Source organism: Bison bison, unplaced genomic scaffold, assembly GCF_000754665.1.
Source record: "Bison bison bison isolate TAMUID 2011002044 unplaced genomic scaffold, Bison_UMD1.0 scf7180017864327, whole genome shotgun sequence".
NCBI lineage: Eukaryota > Metazoa > Chordata > Mammalia > Artiodactyla > Bovidae > Bison > Bison bison.
In genome coordinates, this window is record NW_011494899.1 from 5,264,386 (window position 1) to 5,283,489 (window position 19,104).

General features: G+C 36.4%; 1 protein-coding gene and 1 non-coding gene across 5 annotated transcripts in view; one reads left to right on the forward strand and one right to left on the reverse strand.

The window, feature by feature from the left end:
• The window catches only part of NFYB (nuclear transcription factor Y, beta), a 19,677-nt gene extending 5,681 nt beyond the window's left edge, over positions 1–13,996 (forward strand). For all 4 annotated transcript variants that reach the window (XM_010853416.1, XM_010853413.1, XM_010853415.1 and 1 more), the window contains 6 exons: positions 5,121–5,214; positions 7,245–7,375; positions 9,338–9,535; positions 10,763–10,844; positions 11,536–11,615; positions 12,213–13,996. In XM_010853416.1, coding sequence (XP_010851718.1) covers positions 5,121–5,214; positions 7,245–7,375; positions 9,338–9,535; positions 10,763–10,844; positions 11,536–11,615; positions 12,213–12,245 — 618 coding nt within the window. In that variant the 3' untranslated portion in view covers positions 12,246–13,996. The remainder of the gene's footprint in view (positions 1–5,120; positions 5,215–7,244; positions 7,376–9,337; positions 9,536–10,762; positions 10,845–11,535; positions 11,616–12,212) is intronic.
• Positions 3,977–4,048, reverse strand: TRNAE-UUC. Its single transcript has one exon. It is a non-coding gene; the product is annotated as a tRNA-Glu (tRNA).
• Positions 13,997–19,104: the final 5,108 nt, after the last annotated feature.

Below are 19,104 nucleotides of genomic sequence, written 5' to 3' on the forward strand. Positions count from 1 at the left end.
CAGTTTTCACTCTCCTCTTTCACTTTCATCAAGAGGCTTTTGAGTTCCTCTTCACTTTCTGCCATAAGGGTGGTGTCATCTGTGTATCTGAGGTTATTGATATTTCTCCTGGCAATCTTGATTCCAGCTTGTGCTTCTTCCAGCCCAGCGTTTCTCATAATGCAGTGTTTCTCTGCATAGAAGTTAAATAAGCAGGGTGACAATATACAGCCTTGATGTACTCCTTTTCCTTTTTGGAACCAGTCTGCTGTTCGATGTCCAGTTCTAACTGTTGCTTCCTGAGCTGCATATAGGTTTCAGGTCAGGTAGTCTGGTATTCCCATCTCTTTCAGAATTTTCCACAGTTTATTGTGATCCACACAGTCAAAGGCTTTGGCATAGTCATTAAAGCAGAAATAGATGTTTTTTCTGGAACTCTTTTCCTTTTTCCATGATGCAGCGGATGTTGGCAATTTGATCAACAGATTATTAGTGTAGTTAAAATACTGCCCCATCAAAAAATTACAGAATAAAATTTACTACTTAATCAGCTGACCATTTATTGCACTTAGTATTTTAGAGAACAATATTATCAGTTCAACTAAATACTTAGGATAGTTAATTTAACGGGATTTAACTCCTTGTTGGGATTTCTTATTTCCCTTGGATCTAATGATTTTAGGATAGTTAATTTAATGGGATTTAACTCCTTGTTGGGATTTCTCATTTCCCTTGGATCTAGTGATTTTAGGATAGTTAATTTAATGGGATTTAACTCCTTGTTGGGATTTCTCATTTCCCTTGGATCTAATGATTGATCATTCTTATCAGTATCCCTTGTGTTCTTTCCTGTTTGCTGTCTGGATGGAATCCACCACTTTAGCCTCTCTGTTCTTATCAAGCTTGTAAGTATCACAGCTGGACCTATTGGTTCCACTAGACATGCCTGGTCACCAGCTTCAGCTGGGCTCCCTTCATCACCCAGCACTCCACTTCCCTTGCTTTTGCATTCTCCAGGGAAAGCCATCTGTCTCCCCAGCTGTAAGAATCCCAGCGTTATCCTTGGTTTTTGCTCCAGCTCTTAGTCAGCCACCAAGTCTGCTGAGTTTACCAACGAAAAAGCTTTGTAGTCTCTGCTTCTGCTCTCCAGTGCTGTTTCCTGTCAATACTGGGAAAGTTCGTCATCTGGCCTGAACTCTTGCCCTAAACACAGCATATGGTTCTTACTGGTCTTCTGACCCCATTCTTGCTTTCCTTCCAGTTCATTGTCTACACGGGACTGTAACCAGAGTGATCTTTTTAAAAAGAAATCGGGCTGGCATTCTTCTGTTAAAACTCTAATTTGATTTACTCTTGTCCACAAGGCACTGCTTGACCTAGCCTCTACTTAGCTCATTCCAGGCCACCAGTACTGTGTCTCAGTTTCCTTTGCCTGGAACATTCTTGTCCTATCTTTGTTTGCCTGATTGCTGTTCACCTTTCAGTCTCAGTGTAAATGTCATCTTCTTAAGATGCCCTTCCTTGATTGAGGTCCCTTATGGAGTCAGCTCCAAAAGTGTATCATAAAACATCTTTGTTTTCCTCAGCATTGGGCACTAGCAATTAGTTAATGATTTATAATTATTTAATAGCTATATATAACATTTACTGAGTACTCTTATTGTACTATGCTCATCCCACTTGCCAGTTATTAGCAGGGAATTCAAATCAGATGATCTGATTCCAGAGCCTGTGCCTTGGAAATGTTAATGGGCTGCGCTCCCCACCCCTTCTCCTTGCCCCCAGTTTACGTAATATTTGTCTTCTCTACAAGACAGGACAGAGACCTTGTCTTTGTTGTTGACCTGTTAGGTCATCAGCACATGGTACAGACCTGATAAATACTAGGTGCTTACTTGGTAAATATTTGTTCACTGGCTTACTTATGCTCTACAAACTATTTTGAAATTTTAGTAGGAAGTTTTAGAACTAGAAAAAACCTTTGGGATGTATCTAGCAAGTTACCCCCCTCATTTTTTATACATATAAATAAGAGAATAGCTAGCATATTATAGGCATCAAAGATGAGGCTAATATGTGGAATGGTAAGAGCCTTGGGGATTCAAAGACGGGAACACTAATTTCTGGCTTACAGAATAGGGTAAATCAGATTCAGGAAGATGGATGAACACTGGGATTAAAGTATCAGGCAGGATTTTAATGGTAGAAAAATAGAGGAGAGGAAGACAGGAGTGGTGAAATGACAAAAGCTAAGGCTTGCAGAACCAAAGACACACACAACTAAGCGGATGATGTGTGGCTCATCTTCAAAGGAGGGATGGCGAGACGTGATGTCTCCTAAGTACACTGTGTGCCAAAGTCCGTCCTTAGTAGGTTTCTGTTCTTTTTTTAATTCCAACAACTCTATGAAATACTTGTAGAAATATTTTTTGGAAGACTGAGGTTTAGAAGCTAATGTTATTAATTCCGGTGATGATCTTGCTGCTAATTCCAGTTCAGGACAAGATAATGTGACTTAAACTTTTTGCCTTTAATACTTTTTTACATTGTATTTATAAATTAATTAATCTCTTGCTAAGTTGCTTCAGTCGTGTCCGGCTCTGTGCGACCCCATAGACAGCAGCCTACCAGGCTCCCCCGTCCCTGGGATTCTCCGGGCAAGAACACTGGAGTGGGTTGCCATTTCCTTCTCCAATGCATGCAAGTGAAAAGTGAAAGTGAAGTCGCTCAGTTGTGTCCGACTCTTCGAGACCCCATGGACTGCAGACCACCAGGCTCCTCCGTCCATGGGATTTTCCAGGCAAGAGTACTGGAGTGGGGTGCCATTGCCTTAGACCATGGTTATTTCAACAGTCTTGCTCAAAAGCTAATTAAAAACCCAGGCTATCTTGTAGACATTGATTTAGCAAAAGATTTGTTACTGCTTCATCCCCCCCCACCTTCCTAAAAAAACAAACTGGATTTGTTTCCAGTTGTACACACTTAAACAACCACTTTGATCCTGTCTCTGGTACCTTAATCTTCCCTAGGGCATTGTAAAAACCAGTCAATTCACAGCTATCCTAATTGAACTTTTTCATGGGTAGTAAATCCATCATCATATCTATTAAAGGCTATTCTCCTAGTATCTTTTTAGTATTTTAGGATCAAAATAGCGTTTTATAATTGGGTAATATTTCATGCATATATTAGCTGTTTAAGGTGGGGAAGGTGAAATTATTATTTCCATTTTGTATAGAAATACATTTAACTGGTAAGGATGCTTGTTTTTAGGGATCAGTGAGAGTCTAAATCCAAGCTCACTGACTATCGTTTACCTCCTCTTAGAGGGCACTAAGAAGCATCATAAATAGGTACCCTGTACTTCTACAAATTATTAAAAGTAGGTGAATTCTTTGCTCTGCCCCTCAACAGATGCATCAAATGCCATGTTGTTGAATACTTGGAAACTAGCTTGGTATTTTAGTATTATTTAATAGATAAAAATCCAACAGAGATGGAAAAGAGGTATTGCATAAGGACTCAAATATTGCAGTTAATAACCTCAAGTTTGTGCTAGGTCATGAACCTTGATAAACATTTTGGATTAGGTGTCTCCTTGAAAAACATATATAAATTAGATTTAATTTTGCTGTATTTTTTATTCAGATAACACATTCAAAAAATTTCTACCCACAAATAGCCAATCCCTTATTGTTTTCAATAGTATTTGCAAAGCAGAAAGACTTCCAGGATTTGCCATGTTGGAATGGAGACAGTTCAGGACTTATGGTTTTAGTTTTTCTTCCTTCCAGATTCTCCTTCTTTTACTTCTGAGCAAAATTAAGCAGGGTTCTTATTTTGTTTTGTTTGAACTTTTTATTTTGTACTGGGATGTGGCCAGTCAACAGTGTTGTGATAGTTTCAGGTGAACAGCAAAGGGACTAAGCCATACATATAAATAAGCAGGGTTCTTTTATTTTTATTTTGCCACACTGCATGGCTTGAGGAATCTCAGTTCCCTGACCAGGGATTGAACCAGGGCCATAGCAGTGAAAGTGCCAAATCCTAACCACTAGACCACCAAGGGACTCCCAGGGTTCTTTTAAAATACTCATTTTAACACTCATTTTTGTCTGTGGTTATACAGGCACCCCACTCCAGTACTCTTGCCTGGAAAATCCCATGGATGGAGGAGCCTGGTAGGCTGCAGTCCATGGGGTCACTAAGAGTCAGACACGACTGAGGGACTTCACTTTCACTTTTCACTTTCATGCACTGGAGAAGGAAATGGCAACCCACTCCAGTATTCTTGCCTGGAGAATCCCAGGGACGGCGGGGCCTGGTGGGCTGCCGTCTATGGGGTCGCACAGAGTCGGACACGACTGAAATGACTTGGCAGCAGCAGTAGCAGCATAACACTTTCATATTTTAATATGCAGATCTCCAATCTCCCTGACCCCTCCTTTTCTTTTTTTCTGTATAAGTCAAAAGTCTGGGAGTAGGGGGTAGGGAGGAGTGAAAATGAACCTTTCAGTTCCAGGGGATGAGCTTGTTCAAAATGTGGGTATACTTTTGGGCTGCTTGGGTACAGAACTGTGCAAGAAATCCATGTTTCTTATACCAAACAATAGTTTGAACCAGGACATTGTCTCTGTAGAACTTCTGAGATAGCAAAGAAAGTCTGCAGCAAGAGCAAAAATGCTCGTGTAGGAATACACCTGGCTTTAGCAGGAGATCTGCACATGCTGGATATAGGTGACTTCCAGGTGACTCACTGACAAGCTGATTTTGGCTCTTGTTGTTATTCCAGGGGTAAATTAGGTTGTAAGTCACGCTTGCCTATACGGTATTTGAGGATTATGCAATTGAAAAGAAAGACGTGTGTTTTAGATTTATTTCCCTGTAGGCTTATCACTTAATGGAGTGTAGGTAGGAGACTCTTGAATCGTTGGCATATGATTAAAAGGTTTCCAAAACAAGAAGTGGAAATGTTTTCCTTTAGTAAACACTTTAGTAAATGTTTCTTTTAGTAAACATTCCATAGCTTAAAGCTATGTAAAATTGACTCATCCTATAACAGTTTATGAGCACTGAATCTATTATGTAGTTTTTTAGATAAATTTTATTGAAGATTATTGAAAAGCTTTTTTTTCTTGTAGATGGATGGTGACAGTTCTACCACAGATGCTTCTCAACTAGGGATTTCTGCAGACTATATTGGAGGGAGTCATTATGTTATACAGCCTCATGATGGTAAGAAAGCCACAATTAGAAACACATTCACAAGTAGGAAAAATGAGAAAGTGGAAATTTTATTGATGTGATGTTCTAGGTTACTTTTGTCTTTACAGGAAAATTTGAAATCTTTTGTCACAGTTCAGTGTTCGTCTAAAAGGTGTACTTGCTTATTTTTATTAGAAATAGTTTTCAAAAGAATGATGGGTTTTAGAAAAGAATTCTGTAATAGTATGCTTTTTTAAAGCTAGTACAGTTTCTTTAATTTGTTACTGATTCCCTACTTCAGTTCAGTCGCTCAGTGGTGTCCAACTCTTTGCGACCCCATGAACTGCAGCACGCCAAGCCTCCCTGTCCATCACCAACTCCTCGAGTTCACCCAGACTCATGTCCATCGAGTCAGCAATGCCATCCAGCCATCTCATCCTCTGTCATCCCCTTCTCCTCCTGTCCCTAATCCCTCCCAGCATCAGAGTCTTTTCCAATGAGTCAACTCTTCGCATGAGATGGCCAAAGTACTGGAGTTTGAGCTTTAGCATCAGTCCTTCCAAAGAATACCCAGGACCGATCTCCTTTAGAATGGACTGGTTGGATCTCCTTGCAGTCCAAGGGACTCTCAAAGAGTCTTCTCCAACACCACAGTTCAAAAGCATCAATTCTGCGCTCAGCTTTCTTCACAGTCCAACTCTCACATCCATACATGACCACTGGAAAAACCATAGCCTTGACTAGACGAACCTTTGTTGGCAAAGTAATGTCTCTGCTTTTGAATATGCTATCTAGGTTGGTCATAACTTTCCTTCCAAGGAGGAAGCGTCTTTTAATTTCATGGCTGCAATCACCATCTGCGGGGATTTTGGAGCCCAAAATAATACAGTCTGACACTGTTTCCACTGTTTCCCCATCTATTTCCCATGAAGTGATGGGACCAGATGCCATGATCTTCGTTTTCTGAATGATTGTATATGAAAAATTCTTATTCAATTGATAGAGTAAACTAGTTCTTTAGTGGGTGGGTGCTAGCTATTATATTTCCAGTACTTATGAGCATATGTAGTTTTATTTTTTATTCAATATTAACTGTGTATTAGAATGGCAGCATTATGTTGGCCTGTTAGAAATAATTTGCTTTTGTGGCTTCTGATGAGTAGAATTAAAAAATACTAAGATGAAAGTAGTTGACGGTGGGTGATTGATTATTTACTTCATTTTTAAACAATTCAAACAAGTTAATTTTGATAACATCATTTTAAAATTGAATCAAGTACCTTTCTTATGTAACATATATAAAAGAATGGGAAGTTTACTTTCAGGATACTGCATTTAATCATAAAAGGATACTTGTACTGTGAACACTTCAGTTATATCTACATCTGTATAATTTGAAAATTTACTTTTTGTAAGAAGATTATATTACCGCTATAGCTTTGTTCAGAAACTATTACTACCTTAGTAATAATCCAATTGGGTCAGTAATATTCACGTCCAGTTTTTCTGTCCTATATAAACTTGGCTTTGGATAAACATACATCCTCTTAATACATCCTCTTAGCTATATGCATGGAGCCATAGATCAGTCTCTTATGTTTTATAGCTAAGTTATGTAACAAATATTTATTTGTTCAACAACCTCCTCTGTTGAAGCTGCTTTACCAAATGGAAGAACATAAAGCTGATACTGGGCCTCAGCCAAAAGCTAAGAGGAGAATGAGAAATAAGAATTACAGAATGTGTTAGAGAAGAGACAAAGAAGCACATGTGATATTTTGTGAGAGAGATCGCTTCTGAAGGTGCAGTAGAGACGTATTTGAGCTTTTTGGAGGGTTAATAGGCAGAGTTGAGGATAAAAGTATTCTAGGCAGTGGGTTTGAAATTAATGAGGATATTTATTCAGTATGGCTGTGGGAAACTTGTGTAAAGACCTGCCATTTTAATCCTGAAAAATAATTAGGAGATGAATCAGAATGTATCCTAGGTTGTTTCAGGGTAGTCTTCTCTGTCTTGAAGTAAAAATTATGAGAACCTATAAACCTGTTATTTTCCTTTAGATACTGAGGACAGCATGAATGATCATGAAGACACAAACGGTTCAAAAGAAAGTTTTAGAGAACAAGATATATACCTTCCAATTGCAAATGTTGCAAGGATAATGAAAAATGCCATACCTCAAACGGGAAAGGTAATGCAGAGGAGAAATTTAACTAGGTTTTATTTTTCAGGGGTGAAGAGGGGGAAGGTCAAACTACATGAACACAGTTCATGAATGTAGTTAGCTATTGATTTCAGTCATTCAGCCTTTCAGCAGAATACTTAGTTCAGTGGTACACACTTGGTTACTGAGCAGTGTTCCAATTTCAGTTCTCTTATATCCCCCAAGCTCCCCCTCCCGCACTTGCTGGAAGCAGATAAAACAGAATTAAGAATCATTTTAAAAATAGGTACATTGTTAGAACTATTAGGTTTGGGGTCTGTGAAGTTGTAACTTCTAAAATGTTGCATCAAAATTGGATCATGTTGGACTAATGGATATTCCCCCAAGTCTATATATCTGGAAACTCTGTCTATAATTGTAAATGTTAATATACATTTAAATTTCAGCTGGCATGATTTTTAAAAATTTTTATTTGTTTTTGGCCATGCCCCATGCATGGCATGTGAGATCTTAGTTCCCCACCAGGGTTTGAACCTGTATCCCCTATGATAGAAGCCTAGAGTCTGAACCACTGGACCACCAGGGAAGTCCTTGGCATGATATTTCTAAGTTGTTTTGTCTCATAGAGAAACAACCATATAAATAGTTAACCTATAACAGCTTTAAAAACTTATTGTCATTCTGCTTATCACTTGGTCTGAACTGAAGTCCACACTTTTTATATTGTTTTACATTGCATAATAAGCTTTCTCTCATTTTATTGTAGCTTAGAAAATACTTAGGAAAGTAATAAGGCTTACAAGGAAGTATATTATTAAATTATATTGTTAGATGTTGCAATTTGAGTGGTCCTCCTGTGTAAGGGGAAAGAAGCACAGCTGCTACTGACTGCTACCTAAGCAGGCCCGCGCCACAGGTACTGTGGCCACAGCCACCTGTGGTTACTGAGCACTTGAAATGTTGGCTGGTCTGACTTGAGATGTGATGTAAATATAAAACATACCCCAGATTTTGAAGGCATAGTATGAAAAAAAGAATAAAGATACCTCAATTTTTAAAATGTTTTTTATTGACGTATACTTCAACTTTTAAAAGGATTCTATGTTTAAATGGTAATATTTTGGGTTTATTTGGTTAAACAAAATATATTAAAATTAATTTCATCTTTTTTTTTTTTTTTAGCGTAGCTGCTAGAAAATCTAAAGTCCTGTATACAGCTCACATTATATTATCTTGCTTGACTGCATTTATGCAGTAACTCTTTGTTATTTTTCTCCAGGATGTAAAATAGGCATGGAGGTGAAAGTGTGTTTCAGGAAGGATTTGGTTATTGCTGTTAGACGTGACTTTGGAATTGCATGGTTTACTCTATTACAGTTTCACTTTGAAACCCTAGATCGCTTAGTGAAGAATTGTTTTTATAATGAGATGACAGGTGTGTGCTTCTTTTGGTAGGCTTTTTCATAAACTCAAAACCTATTCCTGACACTTCGTGTCTTTATTAATAAAAATGTCACTAGATGTCATTATTTCACTCCCTTGTAAGCCTTACACAAACTTATTTTGTTTTTAAAAACTTTCTGGTGTCCTCACTGGTGGAAATGCCACGGCAGAGAAGCAGGACTTGAGTCTAGCCCACAGTACACTCCAGACATAACAGGATTGATTTTCTTGAGCATTTGGTTAGTAAGAATTTTCATCTTTATTGGGTAATAGAGTCATCTAGTGGTTGCTTTTGTACCTAAATTCTGTTTTCTGTGAATAGCTGTCAAAGCCTCTCTCCTTGTATTTGAGTTTTCAGTCTCACTCTGGGGGTTCGAATTTTGATAGCATGCATTATTCAGTGTTACTAGCAGATATTTTTAAAGATTAAAGGTTAACAGTCATTAACTGAAATTTATATTCTTCTGAATAGCCTTTTATTTTTGCAGGTTGTTAGGAAATGGTGATTATATGCCCTGCAGATTTACCTTTGATTTTTCTCCTCAGATTGCAAAAGATGCCAAAGAATGTGTTCAAGAATGTGTAAGCGAGTTCATCAGCTTTATAACATCTGAAGCAAGTGAAAGATGCCATCAAGAGAAACGGAAGACAATCAATGGAGAAGATATTCTTTTTGCCATGTCCACCTTAGGCTTCGACAGTTATGTAGAACCTCTGAAATTATACCTTCAAAAGTTCAGAGAGGTAAGTAAAGTGTCTCCCATTATGCTTTTAAGAAAATTAAGGTACACTATTCCCTTTAACTTTTTAAACATGTGAATCATTTCTCAGAAGTATGTAATCACTTATATTATTGAACTTACATAGTAAGTCCTTTCTTCTTCCCTTTGTTTATTATTAATGGCAGCATAGTTATGTAATGACTAAAAGAGCATGGACTCTGGATTTACACCACCTGGATGCTGAACTCCATGACCCTGGGCAGACTATTTAAGTACTTTAGGCCTTGGTTTCCTGGTCTGTAAAGTGAGGCTAATAATAGGACTTAAGACAAAGTAAAACAATCCATGTACAACCCTTGGCCTGGCACATACTGAATGGTCAATAATGTCATTAATACCACATGCTGTTATTGTTACTAATTTTAAAGAGGTAGTATCTCAGAGCTTGGGGCCGTTTAGATAAAAAGATAGGGAACTACAACTATATCATTTTCTTATATTAATTAAATTTTTCTATATCTCATGTTTGGTTTTACTTTGCCTATGGTATGAATTTGTGAAAATGAATTGAGATCAGCATATTTTTAAATTCTACACTCCAACTTGGGTGTCAGATTCATACTACTCTCAAAATATTTTCTTAATGTCTTTAGTGTTAGAATCCCATTAACTTTGTGATATCTGTACAAAATGACTGGAGTAGGAAGAGAATATATTAATTCTTTACAGAACTTTTCCAGATCTTCAGCATCATTAGATCATTAGAACCTGAGAGTGGACAGACACTTAAGTGGTCTTTGATCCAAACTGTAATTCTGATTTAGGAATTTTAAACTCCCAGCTGTCTGCCTCAGTGCTGCCCAGTTGGCCAAGAGATGTGTATATAGTTAAATGATATTGGGATCACTTGTAGTAGATTTGCAAGCTGAGTATATTTTGCAGACTACTTCATCTGTAATTGGACTTTTCCTTTTGACGTAGTGTCGAATTAGAATAACTTCTTTTTACTCATAAATATTTTAGATTTTCTAGGTCATTACTAACACTGTCTTGTGATGACTACTGCATATATAGCAGTTAGCATTTTGAAGGACCTCTCCATATGTTATTAACCAGAAGTGTTAATAGTTTTATAATAATAGAAGCTTCTAATTCTAGGAACTAAGTAAGCATTCTTATTTAGGAAGTAGGTTTTTGTTGCTGCTGTTGTTTTGAGTACAAGTGATTACTGTTTCATTTCCTTCCCCAGGCTATGAAAGGAGAGAAAGGAATTGGTGGAGCAGTCACAGCTACAGACGGACTAAGCGAAGAGCTTACAGATGAGGCATTTAGTAAGCAGTGTTATGATACATTTATGCAACTAAATTGTTGGCAGTGATTAATAGGATATGTCTTTAGTGGAACTTTTGGAATATTAGCACTGTGTGTTTTGACATAGCACTATTTTGAATAGTTCTTACTAGTTCATGCCCTTATATTTGAAGTCTGTGAGGGATAAGTGTGTACATTTTAATTATGCAGAGATTATAATCTTTTACCAATAGTTCTGATTTCCATAGTCCCTAATTTTTTATTTAAGATTCATGAGATAGGAATATTGAGAATTGTTTACAATATTAAATCTTGAGATTTAAATAAATTTGAACTGAAGGTTTCTTAAAAATTGAGACATTAGGCATTGGTGAAATAAAAGGTCTATGGTGACTATATTTCTCATGTAAAATTTATATGTATATATTATATATTTCTCATATTTAAAATATATACTGCTTAGTTATATAAGTGTTGTTCTCAGCCAAGCCTAAGCCTAGAGTTTAGGTGTATTTATGAATCAGAAACTTAATCCATCTTTTATGCACATGAGCAGTTAGTACACTTCAGAAAACTGAAAAAATGCTATAGGAAAAAATGTGCTTTTGGGGAAACTTTTTTTAAATGGAAAATCACCCAGCCTTAAGATTCAGGTCAAGAAAGCAGATGCACTTCTTTGCCTACTTTAGCATTTGTTTGTTTGTCTTTTAGCTAACCAGTTACCAGCTGGCTTAATAACTGCAGATGGTCAGCAACAAAATGTTATGGTTTACACAACATCATATCAACAGGTACTGTACTTTTTTTGTATTTTAAATTACTTAAATTATATTCATTTTTTTTTAATCACAGTTAACATCAACATAATTATTAAGAACTGGATAAAGAGGGTTGTTAAAAACCATTTTCTCAAAATATATAACTGTGTATAGTATTCTTTTACGGTTACAGATATGTACACAGATGTTCATTTAGTCTGTCCTTCATATCCACGGGTTCCACACCATGGATTCAACCAGCTGTGGATCATATGCCGTCTCCAATCTGTCGTTGGTTGAATCCGCAGATGGAATTTGCAGGTGCAGAACCCATGGATACTGAAAGCTGACTAAAGGACTTGAGCATCTGTGCATTTTGGCATCCACAGGACATTCTGGAACCAGTCTGCCGTGGATATTGAGGGAATGAGTGTATTCACACAGATTTCTATAAAGATATACAAGAGATTATTGAAGTAGCTCCCTTAGGTAGAAAGAATGGAGATTTGGGATGGGAACTAGTCTTATGTTTCATTGCCTTCTGTTTTTATTCTTTGAATGTTATAGTATACATTGCTACTTTTAAACTATTTTCTTTAATTATGCTCAATTTAAATTTTCAAATCTTAGATTTCTGGTGTTCAGCAAATTCAGTTTTCATGATCTGAAGAAATGATGGAACGGAGAGTATGGAAAAACAAGTCTGTATACAGATTCTGGAACAGAGACATTAGAAGGAACTGACTGGTGAAAAGATGTCTCTTTGTATATTAAATAGCTGTAATGTAGCTTCCCAATGCTTGACTAATTGAGGTGTTAATTCTGACTTGAGAATCTTTTTCATGAATGATTTTAAAGAAAAATTTGGATTTTAAAGGTATTAAAATATTTTTGTTTTGTACAAGAGTTTGTTGCTCTGTATGACTCCTGTATGCATTGTATATTGCAATTTATTACTGTCAGAGATTTGTAGACAGTTTCTTATTTTCATATTGAATCATGTTACTTTTGTAATTCAAGTAAGCAGCTGGGTTAATTCATGATGTTTGCCCTTTTAATAAAATATAAGGGTAGAGTTCATTTTGAATGCAAGTTGCCTTTATTATAAATTTGAGTTTGTCTTGGTTATATAATATCTTGCATGATAACCTAGCTAGCTTTTTAGCATTTGCCATATTTATTAAAAATTAACTTTTTTTGTAAAACATTCATAGCTTAAACAGTACCATTTTTTTTTAATGTAAGTGAGAGATTAAGTGTGAATGCAGAAGCAACTATTGTCTGCCCTATTCAACTTGGTGCCCGTTAACAGTGTTTACACTGTTCCTTGTGCCTGTTAAGATAGTTTTAGTTTATTGGAGCTTTTGTTAAGACGAGATTTGTTTTCGAGTTATATTATTATGAGTGTTGGAATTCATAAGTTTATTGTAGTCCTAGTGCTCTAGAAATGGTGCCCCTTTCATTTTGTGTATGATTTTTCCAAAGCATATCTTCAAATACTACATAATACCCTCTTCCAGAAGAGGAATTTTAGTCTGATGGTAAATGTCCTCATTTTACCTTTTTAATTGAAATGTCAAGTTTCCTAATATACTATGGGAACCAGGAAATGTCAGACATCATTGTGTGTGTACAGACCTTTTTTGCATGGGTGAGTGAATGAAATGAAGAGCAGAGTGAGTGCTGTGAATGGTATGAAAGAGAAGCTGCCAACTTCTAGTGTGCTGTCTTGATCTTTGCAATAAACTAAATTTAGATAATGTAACTTTGTATAATTTAATAGCACTGCACTTGGGTTGTTGCTTTTTTAAAGTGAGGAGATTTGTATTTTCTCACCTGTTCTTTTTGGTGATAATTTTTAATCAACAATTGCTCTTGTATAGTTTGCCTAAAAGACACTTTGAGTGACTGTCATCTTGAAAGAACACTCAAATTTACAATGGAGAAGCAATTTCCCAGATATGGGCTGGACAGAAACATTTTCTTTGCCAGAAGGAGGTTTTGAGGGCACAACTGGGATAATCTGAAGTTAATAACTCCCGCTTTACCTTCCCATTTAAAGAATAATCTTCATTACAGAAAATTCAAATAGGCAAAAAAGGGTGGTTAAGCAAAATCAGCCATCATCCTACAATGTTAAAGGTAACCAGTGTTAATATTTTGGTAAATATTTGTCCTTTTACTTTGCTAAATATGTATATTTTTTATAAAATGGGCTCATACTTGCATACTGTTTTGTAACATGCTTTTTTTCACTTAACAATATATTGTGAACATCTTTCCCAGGTCATTACGTAAGTTCTACTTTAATTTCTTTATTATTTTGTTGTATAGCTGAAACATAATTTATTTAATCCTCTGTTGGACATTTTGACTATATACATCTTTTCAGTTATAAACAACACTTCACTGAATCTTGTGTACATACATGACTGTTTTCTTCAAGTTAATTCTATTAGCAGAATTGTTGGTTTAATAGATATGCAAAATTAAGGCTTTTGATGCATATATAATTGTATTTTTGAAATATCTTCTATTTGATCCAGGCAGTATATCATTACATAACTGATAAAAGCACTTGATCTTTGGTTATCAGCTTCTTTCTCTAAAGTTTAAAGATTGGGCTGTTTAAGAATCAAGATAAAAAAGGAATTGAACAACTTTAAAATTTACATCAATATATACCAGAACGAAATTCTAAATTTAATAATTTGCTATTAGTACCGAAACTTGAAAAGGTAAAATTGGTCAACTTTGGGTTATATGGGCTTCAGACTCTGAAAGAACATTGGCCACCTACAGGTGTCAGGTCCATAGTCCCCTCTGATGCATGTGAGAGACAGTGCTGCCTTCTCACCTGGCTATGTCGCATGTAATTGAATGTCGTGTTTTCTCCCTCCCTGGAACTTCTTACGTTAATAAGCTCCTTCTCCAGGGGATTTTCCCAACCCAGTGATTGAACCTGGGCCTCCTGCACTGCAGGCAGATTCTTTACCGTCTGAGCCACCAGGAAGCCCACATAAGCTCTTACATTAACCTGCAAGTTAATGAGTTTTTAAAATAATTGTGTACATACTGCTTTATGAGAATCTAAGAGAGACATGGGTATCAGTGACTAAGTCATAGAAGAAAGGACTTAAGTAGCTTCTATATACCCTCACTACCTCATTGTAATGGAGATGCTCTAGAGTTTTTTTTTAATGCTACCTTCCTAGCGTCATATGCTTGGTTATAATGATGTTTTAAGCTATTTGTATTTCTTTTCCTCTTAGTGTATATTACCTATGCAGTATTTTCCTTTCTTCAAGTTTTCTGGATTGCCTTACTGGGTCACAGGTATACCACTTAACCTTTAATAATGCTAACTGAACACAGATATTATGAAGGCCCAACTAAAAGGATTTCACAGCAGTATCGATTAGGCATGAAAAATTTAAAGAAAGTGTTTTTAAATAGTTTCTACCATTCACCAAGAATGAAATCTTGCAGTGTAAAATTTTCTTGGAAAATATATTTTCTTTTAGGGAAACTTGTTATCAGCAGTCTAAAACAAGACAATTATTTGTTGATTTATGTAGTAAATTATGCTTCTGAGTCACTTAAATGTTACTGGATGAGATTTCTACCAAAAGCCTAGTCTATTTTACTGAAAAAAAAAATTTTTTTTAATTTATTATATTTTTGGCCACATACACGACTTGCAGGATCTTAGTTTCCCAACCAGAGATAAGGCCCAGGCCCCTGGCAGTGAAAGCACCAAGTCCTAAACACTGCCAAGGAATTCCCAAAGCCAGTCAATTTTAAATGTATATTTTTGGTCTCCCTGAATTTGACTATTTATAGATTAGTTTATGTAATAATTTACATATACATATATAGCATTAAACTTATAAAGCATACAATGTGCTCTTGAGTGAAAAACAGAACTCTACTAACTTTGTCTTTCAAAGAGCTGTACTACACTGTCTAAAAAATACTCAGTTTTAATTTATGCTTTCTTTTAGAGCTGGAAATGTTACTTTGCTTAATTTCACCAAGCTGAGCTTCCTCTTGCTTCATTCTTTGCTGCCATCCTGGCCCACTGACTCCTTGTGCCCTGTTCCTTGATTCTTCCCACCACCCTGCCATGGCTTTAAACACATAAACTTCCCTCTGTCTAGAACATTCTTTCTCTTCCTCTGCCTGGCTAAGGCCTACTCATCCTTCAGATCTTAGTTTAAACTTCATTAGGAAAGCCTTTAAAACTTGTGTAAAAACTGTACTAATCATCACAGAAAATAGCGCCACCCAAGACTGTATTGTAATAGCCGATATGCTGGCTGCTATAGACTCCTGGATGTTTCTTTCAAGACTGTGCTGCTTTATATACCTGATTTTAAGAATTTTAAAACCAGAAGGCAGAATCCTTTCAAATCATGGACCATAGACGGCAATGGGATAGATTCATATCGCTGGCTTCTTGGCGTCACATTTTGAGATATAAGCTTGCCTATTAATACAGTTACAGCTTTCCCTGACCTTACTCCAAAGACAATTTCCTTTGGCACTGCATATCAAATAGACACCTGTGCAAGGTGATGTACTAGAAGAACTCCTTTGCCAAGTTTAATGCCACCAAGCATGCCACATAAAGTCAGTAAAGTAAGTGCTGGCTGTGTCTGTAGAGACCTAATGGCTATGTATTGGTTTTAGGGGCAGAAATTACAAGTTGATAGGTAATGCTCCATCTTCCAAAAAAATAAAAGATTAAAAAACTCTCACACTACAGCATAAGTTTTTGCCTCTTTTAAAAAGGCATAATTTAGGTCTTCCTTGAGTGTACTCTTAAGTGCAAACGGTAACAATTTTGTGTCTTACTTTTACACCTCTTTTCCAGGGCTTAATTTCAAAGCACATCTGAAAAGACAGTCCTGAACCTTTAAGCATTGGGTAATCGGTGGCTCAGTGGTAAAGAATCTGCATGCCAAGCAGGAAGTGCGGATTTGATCCCTGGGTCAGGAAGATCCCCTGGAGAAGGAAATGGAAATCCATTCCAGAATTCTTGCCTAGGAAATCCCATGTACAGAGAAGCCTCATGGGCTATAGTCCAGAGGGTCGCAAAAAGAATTGGATACAACTTAGTACTAAACAATAAATTGGTTGAAAACAAGTTGCTAGGAACAGACAAGTCATAACAGATAGTGCCTTTCAGCCAGGACAGGTATGTCAAAGGGCCCATTCATGCATATATAATGCCCAATATTAGGTTTATAGGAAACCAAATCCTTTTTTCCAGACCAAAGCAGTCACTAATCAACACAAGTAATACTGGGGCTAATAGCCATTTAAGGAAATGGCAGAGCCATTCTTTACTGTGGAGGAAGAGTGTGACTAAAAAAGTAGTTTTCTATACAATTCCATACTATAAAAGTGCTGTCTTGCAGGACAGTACAATGGAGAGAACAAGGCATCCTGTAATTCTGAATAGACTACAACCTATTATATTTCCTACTTATATTAGGGCAAAGTAAAGCACATTTTAATTTCTACTTCCTTTCCGAGAGTAAGGCAGTCTAGATACCTTCAGTAACTCCTGCTTTAAAAAAACAAATGCTGAAAAAATGTAAGAAACAATCTAAAGTAGTATTAAATAATACATATTTTTTAAATGTTTATCACTGATTTGACATGAAAGTAGAAGGCATCTACAAAATGCCAAAACTGAAGTGCAAACAGGAAACCTGTAAGGGAAGCTAGCACAAAAGCCCGCCTTTGCCACGAGAGTTCTGTCAAACTTGGAAGCTGCCAGTAGCTAGGGGATGAGATGGAAAGCCTGAGGCTCACTCAGGCCAGAATCTAGCTGAGCTACCACTTGAGAAGTGGGCACGAGGAACCTGGCTGTTTGGTGCTGGGTGGCAGGGGGCTAAATCACTACCACCCTCCAATTCATCGTCACTGGTGAGCCCTCAAGGTTCATGATCTGAAATCAGAGAACCTTCAAGATCATAATTAAAATTGGTCTCACTGGCTCCTAGGTGTTTGGCAGAACAGACAAATTCTCCTGGAGATCTCAATTTCAGTCCTTATTTCATGTAATTTGCATTTTTCCCAAGGAAAACAAGTTTCGGATATCACAAAACAAGAGGAAATGGCACCATAAATGAAAAACAACAAATTTATACAACAGACAGTACACTCACCCACAATGAATACTGGTATCAACACAAGAAAAATTAATGATGTATTGATATAAAGTAATAGAAGCATGGAAAATATGAATAAGGAGCAAAAGATTATACAGAAAAAGAACAAGTACATTTGTAAAACAAATAGAACTCATAAAAAATAAAAAAAACGAGGGAAAAAATGAAAGATAAGAAATAGACAAAAATTTTAAAAAGATGATACGAGAGCATAAAAATAGAAATCGTAGGAATAAGTCCAAATTATATTTGTAATCACAGTAGATGTAAATATTATCAAACTATTCAAAGTTTTCTGTGGTCTTGTGTATCAAAATGTGAGGCTAAAGAAATATCTAAGATACTCAGATAAACACTAACCAAAATATAGCTATAGTAAATAAAGGTAACAACAAAAAGATAAAAGCAAACAGCATTCACAGAGTCACTACATAATTATAAAAAATTCAATTCACCAGGGAGATGGAAAAGTTCTAAGTTGGGCTTCCCAGGTGGCGCTAGTGGTAAAGAAACTGCTTGCCAATGAAGGAGACAAGAGACGTGGGTTCAATCCCTGGGTTAGGAAGATCCCCTGGATAAGGGAATGGCAACCCACTCCAGTATTCTTGCCTGGGGAACCCCATGGACAGAGGAGCCTGGTGAGGTATAGTCCATGGGGTTGCAAAGAGTCAGATACGACTGAGTGACTAAGCACTCATGCATTCATCTAAAAATAAAGCCCAAAGAGAAAGCAAAAACAGCTTCAAGAGAAACTGAGAAATCTGCTAATAATGAAATCTCGAGGCTCTTCAGTAAATAAGAACCAAGTATAAGATAAATCAAGTAAAGAAGATCTGCACAGCACAACTAACAAATTTGATCTAATGGACACTATTCAACTGAGGAATATACACTCACCAATGTACACATGGGACATGTATAAAAATTGGTCACAAGATAAATCATAAAGCTAGTCTCAAATTTCAGATCTTATAGCTCATATTCTCTGGCAAAATGACATTAGATAGAAAAATTAAGACAACTATAACCCTCCCAAGCATTTGGAAACACATTTTTTAAATGACTAGTGGGTTAACCAGTCAAACCTCTGGAAGGATTAATGATGAAAAAATGAGAAGGCATAAGTAAACAGGAATGAGAAACAGTCATAACTACATATGCTGTGGAAACTAAAATGATATAAAGATAATATGGATAACAATATCAAGAAGTTTTAAACTAAGATGAAATGGAGAAATCACTAGAAGAATTTATTAAATTTAATAAAACTGACTCAAAAATAATATAGCTTAATGATGCTATAATCCTCAAAGAAATGGATCAACAGTTTACATGCTCTT